This window comes from Chenopodium album, chromosome 11, assembly GCF_948465745.1.
Source record: "Chenopodium album chromosome 11, dcCheAlbu1.1, whole genome shotgun sequence".
Classification (NCBI taxonomy): Eukaryota; Viridiplantae; Streptophyta; class Magnoliopsida; order Caryophyllales; family Amaranthaceae; genus Chenopodium; species Chenopodium album.
Genome location: NC_137844.1, coordinates 53,914,019 through 53,923,115, shown reverse-complemented (window position 1 = coordinate 53,923,115; position 9,097 = coordinate 53,914,019). Strand labels below are relative to the sequence as shown.

Below are 9,097 nucleotides of genomic sequence, written 5' to 3'. Positions count from 1 at the left end.
CTTCATTTGTACATAACTAAGTACAAAGAACACATTATACTAGTATCCAAAACCTAAGATCAAATATCGTCTAAATCATTTTAATTTTGTAACTTTACACCTAAAACTATATACAGTATCTCATGATTTAACATGTTTCTTGTAACCTTCACAATCATAATGGACGTCTTGACTAGCACCGCAAAAGGCCAAACAGTTTGATCTAGAAATCCTCAAGGCCCACTACATTTGCACGTGAGGAACGGCCCAAAACAATGTACAACGTTCAAAACTGGCCCACTTCAATCATAGAAGTTGTTAAGGCTAAATTATTTGGGTCATGGCCCACCTCATTATGCCAAATTGGTGTGGGTCATTTAAAGCCCACTTAGGTCCACAACAAACACGTGCGTTCATCAGCCAGGACCCCATGACATTTTCTGATTTTCAGTAAAAACGGTAAAATAAAAACGGAAAATTTCTTCCTATTCCCCTTATTTTTGGGGTGTAATAAGTATAGAAACAAAGTTACAATGTTACACATACATAAACTTTTCTTTTTACAACAGGCTACAACGAATCCTCGACTTGTCACGGTGTTTTCATCTCAAATTCATCGTCTAGAATGTAATACATACGAAGTAATTGACAAATACATAAGGAAAACGAAACGCAAAATATTAATAAATTACCATGTAACCTCAAAAAAAACTTTTAGTTCATCCATCTTTTGTATTTGTAATAACTATAACAAAAATGAGATGTAGAGCGAAATCAATCTTTCCAAGCTTCCTTGTTAAGGCGTCGAGAAGCAAGTCCCCTAGATGAAAGATTTGGTGTAACAGGCAATGATGGAGTTTTGGGTGCCTCTTCGTCATCCCAGTGGTCATCCCAACTGTCGTCCCAACTATCATCTTTCTCTGGACCTAGTTTTGACGCTACTGAAAGTGGTAGCTCCGTGTTGATGGTTTGATACCCGTTTCCTTGATAGAGCTTCTTACACATGCCAGAACACATCCAAGCAGATCCAAATACCAAAAATGCAGACAGGGTTAAGAGTATCATGCACTGAATCCTGGTCAAGTTGCTGAAATATCTGAACTTGAAAACATAACGGGCTTCTATTCTAGATTCGCGTGGAATCAACTCCTTGAAGTCAAGGGTGCAGCGGGTATTCTCTGTTGTCAACAAAATTAAGCTATCCAATGCCTCATATGCCACAGTTACCTTAACCTGCAAAAAAAAAAGTTATAAGAGATCAAAAACATGATAAATTGTACATTAAAGCCACAAGGCATTAAAATGCATTGTTTTCTCTTTTCTGTCAAATACGACTTTTTTGAGACCACTTCAATGTATGAAGAATAAAAATCAACGTTACAAAACAGCAAAATATCATGAATTAATAGATTTGACAATGTGTCCAGAGTCTAACAACCTAGAATTATGCTGATGGGTCTCTGTTCATGAATCATTTGTAACAATGGCAATGTGACAAAGGTTACAGAACAAAAATTGGATTTGGTCATTGTATATAAAACTTCTGATGATAATGAATAAATACATGTTATCAGGTTAAGGGAGATAGAGCAAACAAATAAATTTTTATAGTCAGAGGAAGGATGGGGTAATGCTGATAGACATAGCATAAGATATATTTTATAACAACACTTAAAAACAGAAAATCTGTCAAACAAGATGACAATTACTTCTTTAGGATTAAAATAGTCCAGAGTCTCTAGACCAGAAAATTTACAAATTATCATAAAATATAGTATTGTTTAAAATTCATAATTGGCAAGAATTTGAGGTTTGCTGTCTCTAATTTCTAATCAAATACTGAGCCTGCTTCATTTCACTCCAAGAAAAAGGCAGTAAGTCACCAAGATGGACTGAAAAACTGTAGTCAACAGATTACTGGCCAAAAGAAGCAAGCTTAGAAACCAGCATACATGATAACCTGGAGTAACTTTAAACGAGTAGCTAAAATATGAGTAATCAATTACCTACACAAGTTCATCTCTTGACCAGGACATCTTTCAACTAGGTAAATAACAGGAACACCATATGAACCCATGAATTATTGGGATGAAAAATTGCGAAATTTGATAATAACAACTTTGAGCAACAACACTCTGAATGATACAAGGCAGCTCAGGGGTACGTTGAGCCTTCAGTTTGCGTGTTACACTTTTCTGAGGTTGTGAATTAGATCAGCTAAAAAAAAAATTCCTTCGTTTCACAATTTTATAACACCTCCCCCCCCCCCCCCCCCCCCCTCTCCCCCCCTAAAACCTCACTTTGAAAGAATCATTTTGCCTTGTATTTGAAGCTTTTCAAATTGTTATTACATTGCTTCTCAAAGCTATGTGTTATTTAGAAATTTGGACTAAGATATTTGGTAATTTTTTAAATATGTAATCCCTATGGCAAATAATTTGAGCACTTCCTTTTTCCGTTTGTCCAGATATAGGTTGAACACTCCTTTAAGTTCTGGCATGTAATCACCATTATTAAAAATTCATTCTATTACCTCCGTTTCAAATTATTTGTAACGATTTGACATAAAGTGTGAGTAGAAAATGTCTAATCGTTGCAAATAATTTGAAACAGAGGTAGTATATAAATCATTTCTTACCAAGTAAAACTCTTTTTGGATCCAGTAACTCCTTTTACATCTACTTACAAAATTTACATATATTTTGTACCCCACCCCAGACTTTGTGCACTAATGAGCATTCAAACTAATGTGCAACAGATGTAGTATCATTTTCTCTTATGTTATTTCTGAGCCCATTAATTTCCTAGACCCGCTATGGATAATACTCCCTCCGTGTTTAAATAAATGAAACCGAAGAAATTTTCACAATTTTAATTCACCTTTTTGTCTTCTTTTTGTTGAAGCTGAACTTTTGTTTCCTCCAGCTGAACAAATTCAGGAGCTGTGATTGTGACAGTTACAGGCTCTGATCCTTTATTCTGAATCAGGAGTGAGAGATCTGGAGAATCTGAAAATTTTCAAGAAATAAAATACATTTCAAACAGCGATAACCACAACGGAAGCTAAAACATGATGACGCATTGACCCCAAGGGGCATAAATGCTTGAGGTCAAGGCAATATGCATGCAACTACCAAAATGACATAGCTAGCACCTCTTGCACAGACTGTGAAAGAGTAGAGGCAACTAACTCCATGTATTTATTTGTTTATTTTTATGAAGAACTCCATGTATATAATTACCAATATGATCCAGCACACATGTGTAACAGGGTTGGCAGCATTTGCATGGCACAAATGAACAATCAATCTTTATTCTAGTATCACATTTCAGTGATATCACTATATTGTATACTAGACAACCCGAGAGCAAATTTATTTTGAGATTTTTCAACTGAAGCCAAGAAGGCCCCTATGGGAATCAAAGTGGGATATTCTAGGATTAAGACGTTGATTGCCACCTTGTTCCTAACTCCTATGGTCCTACCACACATTATAGATCCTCAGCAATATATAAGGATCGATGGGATCTAAGGAGAATTCTTCTAATTTCATTTATCTTCACCAGCAGCCTCCAAAAAGAGTCTTATGTGCATGAGTTATTGTAATTGTCAAATGCACAACCTACAGAGAACATACTTTAATTCTTGATGATAGGTTTTGGCGTTTTGCTGTCCCTTGGAGGGATCGTATAAGTATGACTTATTGCTGATGAATTCCATGGTAAATACGGTCTAATGATGTTAACTGATGATGTATAGCCAATCTTAGGAGGCAATTTGGGAATTTCAGAGGCTTTAATTCAATTCTGATTGAGTTTTTCTATGGGCCTTTGTAAAAAGTTGGAAGAGAATGGTTTATGGTCTGTCCAGGAAATTAATCTTAAATGTGGTGTCACATATGGTATTTAAGCCACTAGGAAACTCCAATGAGACTTTTCTTACAATTTCATGGATGGCTTATGTGCGTAGCGCTGTAGGCTGCCTTAATGTCTTGTGATCAGGACCTATTGTTTGGATCAGTTTACAAATCATTGTTGGTTCTAAAACATCCCCGGATATCACGGGAGGCTGTTCAACAGTCAAGGATAATTTTATCCAACGCTATCAACTGTTTAAAACACCTTGTCAATTGGAGTTATGATCATATGACTTATGGCTTCCATTGGGAGACAATCTTAGGCTGGTGTCAAATTTCTTAAGGGCCAAAAGAGTTTCACGGGGTTGGGACGCATAACTAACAGAGCTATGGGGCCTGATGTCCCTTTAAAGATTTCCAGGATAAATAACTTGGTTCATGCAATGGAAGTGAACGAACTATTCTTTGACTTAGGACTATAGATCAATAATGAAAGCATTGACTAAATTTTTAACCTTTAAAACAAAGGATGAGGGCTAACAAAGTTCGTTTACAACTTCAAATATGATTCGGCTAGTTCATATAAGTTTACTTTAAGGTTTAGAAATACACATAAGTTCACATCAAGAGATTTCAAGTGAAGAATGAAGCCTTACTAACAGAAAATCAATTTAAGCCCCCCAAAACTCCCTGCGCTTCTTATTTAAACTACTTCAAAATCACATGTATAATGAAAAGAGCTTCTTTGTGAGAAATATAAAAATGTCTTCATCCAATATCCTAGCCTTTGGCAAGACTTCAAGATTCTCTTATGTCGATATTAATATTGGAAATACCAAATTACAATATGGTCTTCAACTATACTCATCGAATCCTTTGTCTATGGGTTGATAACTTATTATAAACTTCGAATTACCTACCATCAGGCAACATTCCCTTAATGAATTCAGACATTTTGCTTTCAAACTAAGGCTTCACAAAGAAGCTCAGAAGTATAAATAAAGGATGTATGCTCACAAGTGACAACAACTATTACATTCAAACAAGTTAAGAATCCTGTTACTTTGCGTCAGCAATATGATTTCTTTCTCACTCCCCTTGTCCCCCCACCTCTAACAAAGGGCAACTTCAATCACAAAAGGAAAAGCAACGAGTGATCACTTAGATAATCTAAAAGCCACATTTAAATTTCTCACAAGGCTTTAATAACACACGCAACTCTGATTTGCTAAATTACCCAATTAATGGTGATTCTTCATTAAAATATTGTAATGTATCCTTAACAAGACCGACAAAACACCAAACTTAGGTGCAGGCAAAATCATTTTCCTTAGCACCAGCTTTTCTCTACAGCAGCTCCACCAACATAATTATGCTTGAGAACATACAGAAATCAAAATATAAAAAATACGATGTACAAATTCACAAATTTATTTAAAATATAGTCCCAACTAAGCTGTATGAGACAATTACTGTGATGAATTAAAGCAATGAAAAGCAAACTTGCTGCATATGGAACAATGCCAAGTCATCAATCAACAACAAGAAACATTGCACATCAATTGAATTTCAAATGCCAACATTCAATCAAACAAAACTCACCATTGCCAGGAACTCTTAAACAGGCAGTTAGATTCTTCTTTGGGTCAACACACATGTTAGATGGATCACATTCGTCGTCTCGGGACTTCTCCTTCTCCATACCTATCAAGGAGCCATTTGAATCTTCATTGCCATCTCTTTTAACCTCACTTTTAGAATCAACTTCTCCTAACCCTTCTAAGTTGTTGCCACCCTCATCACCCTTATTCTTGGATTCATCCTTTCTACTACCATCATGAATTTCCTGATCCTGAACATCTTTAGACTGTAATGATTCACTAATATTGCTACTTCCAAGATCTTTCTGAAAAACCCCAATTGAATTTTCTAATTGTTCTTCCTTCTTCACTTGCTTATTTGAATTTCTAGTACCATTATTGTTAGCTATTAAAGGACTTTTGACCTAAATTACAAAAAATACACACAATATTACTATAAAATCTAACAATTGAGCAACTAATAATACATACAAGTATACAAAATAAACTAATTGATATAAAAAGGGAAAATTTTACCTTGAACTCGGCATCAGATGAATCCACTAGAAAGAGCAGCAGCAGCAAAAAATTACTAAAAAGAATAAATCTTTTCCAAAATTGAGCAGTACCCATTTGCTTAATTTACCTGAAAATTCCTGGATTATTGTGTAACATTCAATCAAGACCAGTAAATTTCAATTTAAAAAAAAAAAAAAAAAAATGAACCCAGACATATAAATGATATATACAGAATACAGGTAGTATTATGATCGAAAAGTTTGAAAAGCAGAAGGATTCATCCTAATTCTCATGATTTTCAACAAGTAAAAATACAAGTAAGTGGAAGAGAGTGTATGGGGAGCATTTTCTGAAAAATTTAAGATTGTCAACATCAAGAAGGTCGTTGATCTTTTTTTTTTTTTTTTTTTGAAACAAGAAGGTTGGGATTTTTATTTATTTATTTATTTCTATTATGGCTTCAAATAAAATTGTCCAACGGGCCTGGCCTGGTGTAGTGAAATAGATTCAGTTTTTGGGCTAATAATACAGTATTAATTTGTATGATAGTCCAACCTGGTTTTCCGTATTTATTCCAAAGTTAATCATTACTCCCTTCGTTTCGCATTATTTGCAACACTAGCTGAGTAGGCTTGCCTCATAGTAGTTTAAGAAAATTATACACTAGGCTTATGGGCTAATAATATAAAGTATTGTTAATAAGAGATAGAAATAATAAAAATAATAAAATTAAAAAAAATGTGGAATGGTAGATCCTTTTCAAATATAGTAGTGTTGCAATTAATATGAAACGGCCGAAAATGAAAAGTGTTGCAACTAATGCGAAACAGAGGGAGTAATTTTTTATTTATTTATTTTTTTGAGGGAAACCACTAATACTTTAATAGGAGTAACTTCTTGAGCTTAAAGAGATAAATATATAAAAACCCTAAGTTTGGACGCATTTTATTTACAAAATCGTTAATAGAAGTAACTTCTCGAGCTTAATAAAAAGACCAAGACTAAAAAATTTGAAAAAAAAAAACCAAAATACTAGGTAAATACCAAATGCTATTTGACTATATTTTATTATTGAAATTCCTTTTCTTTCATGAAAAAAATAAAAAGTTGTCACGGACTCCTAGTTGTTACTCTTGCAACTCTAGAATGGGCTTTGTGTGTCAAATGAACTCAAGAAGCCCATCATAGTTCCTGCTGAACCAAGGCCCAAGAAACTGATTTTATACTGGCTTTTTTTTTTATCTAGTCTGGATAAAAAACCAAGTGTGAGTGTATTCTATTCAACCATTCCCAACTTCAATCCCAAATTCATTTTCTTTCTCTCCGCTGGATGGTGTTCTTGAAGATATTATCTTTGCTACCTCTTGTTTTTCTTCCATTTGTTGGTCACATGTTAAGCGTGGTGGGAACTATGTTGTCCACCATCTAGCTAGGTTAGTGCCTTTGGGTAGTGAACAACGTTGGGATAATCTCGTGCCTTATGAGATATCTCCGTATGTACTTATAAACACTCTTACTTTGAATTAATATATGCACCAACCGCTTTTCTTCAAAAAAAACTTCAATGCCAATGCTAAGGAAGGTGGGCTACTGCAACAACATTAGCACACTCACCATCTTTCCTACGTAGTACATCATATAACATAACAATAATTATAAACTTTTTAAAACTCAACCAAATCTATTTCTTCACCCCTGGTATATAATTTAATTAAGATTGCTTAATTTGTTTTTTTTTTTTGGACCAATCTATTCAACCCACAAATTGAGTCTTAACTCTTAACTACTCAAATATTGATTAGGGCATATGCATATCATTCCATATTAACAAAATTCAAAACTTAAAAGACTTTTCGCTAATATTGCTCTTACGTGGGATGAAAATTGAAAGGTAGTGTTTTTAGAGGTGAACAGTGAGTCACGCGAAATAGTCTTATAGATTAGAGCACAAAAAACCACACTCATTTGGTAACAGTGGACCAATTAAGATAAATGCAAGTTTGTTTGAGTTGCCTCTTTATGAAAGTTATACTACTAATATAGAACATGTAACATTCTATCTTAGGGCGTACGTAGTAACAAACTATAGAAAATTATGTATACCAGCCTTTTCGTCTTTTCACATCGTAGTTATTAGTAGTATAGTATGTACAAAAGAATTTCACGTACAAAACTAAAAACTACTCACCAAACATATACCACGACGGACACATATACCATTTCACCTGAGATTTGTTCACATAGCACAATAGAATTTTGTTATGTGAATATCAGTATTTGTATTAATTAATTAATGGCTCATCACCACCTTATATATACTTAACCACAAAACACTTGGCTTACATTTTTTCTTCAGAATTTCTAAGTTCAATTGACTTAATTCTCTTGAGAAAATGACAAGGACAAATGACATACTACGGAGTACTTGTTTTCCTTGTCAAAGAGACAGGAATATTAGGAAGACTCTTAACAAAGACCACAAGATCAAGGATTTAATTAACTAACTTATATGGTGGATTGGAGAGGAAGACTCTTCTCAGCTCCCATTAGGTCATTGATTATTCCATAAAAATTATCTACCGTCAATAGCATTATTATTTTTCTAATAAGTCGCGTCGATATTTATTATCTAGAGTTGCAATGTTCCGCTATTTAGTTAAGATGATAAATCATGAAAGTACAATATTAGTTGTTTATTTTTAATATATTTATTAACTAACACTATGTCCTAAATAATTGTGTGAGTAATCTTAATCCACACAGAGACGGTTTGGATAAGATCAAGGCCGGATGGAGAAATAAAAATTATTCGGGGAAAGGGAAAGGAATTTAATTTGAGGAATTGATGATGTTACGAAAAGGGAGTGCTAGAAAAATATGAGAATTTGATCTATTTAATATTTACCCAAGTAAACCAAAGATTCTTCGGCTTGGGTTGGGTTATAAGCCTGGAATGTGTTTGCCCCTTTTACTTTATTGGAAAATTTTAGAAGAAAAATGAAAGGATATTTGTTCCAAACTATTTTCCTATTTAAGGGTGAAAGTAATTCAGATTAAAATCGATTCGAACTAAAGACCAAACAGAATTAGTAATTCGGTTTGAATTTTTTTTAATTCGCATTGGATCGGTTTGGAAAAATTAAAAAATATGGATTACGGATT

At 34.0% G+C, this 9,097-nt stretch overlaps 1 protein-coding gene across 1 annotated transcript; it reads right to left on the bottom strand.

Annotated features, from left to right (window-relative positions):
* Positions 1-510: 510 nt before the first annotated feature.
* LOC145569213 (uncharacterized) lies at positions 511-6,317 on the bottom strand. The gene is made up of 4 exons (XM_081628566.1): positions 5,954-6,317; positions 5,439-5,841; positions 2,860-2,987; positions 511-1,212 (listed from the first exon to the last, which is right to left on the bottom strand). Exons 1-4 carry the CDS (start codon positions 6,047-6,049, stop codon positions 754-756), a joined length of 1,086 nt encoding a protein of 361 aa, XP_081484692.1. The 5' UTR covers positions 6,050-6,317; the 3' UTR covers positions 511-753.
* Positions 6,318-9,097: the final 2,780 nt, after the last annotated feature.

What these genes read in the sequence shown, in the direction of transcription:
- LOC145569213 (XM_081628566.1), bottom strand. Translation starts at nt 6,049, where the DNA reads ATGGGTACTGCTCAATTTTGGAAAAGATTTATTCTTTTTAGTAATTTT. An exon ending in CATCTGATGCCGAGTTCAAG is followed by an intron (nt 5,842 to 5,953) that starts GTAAAATTTTCC and finishes TTTGTAATTTAG; the next exon opens with GTCAAAAGTCCTTTAATAGC. An exon ending in TTTAAGAGTTCCTGGCAATG is followed by an intron (nt 2,988 to 5,438) that starts GTGAGTTTTGTT and finishes GAAAATTTTCAG; the next exon opens with ATTCTCCAGATCTCTCACTC.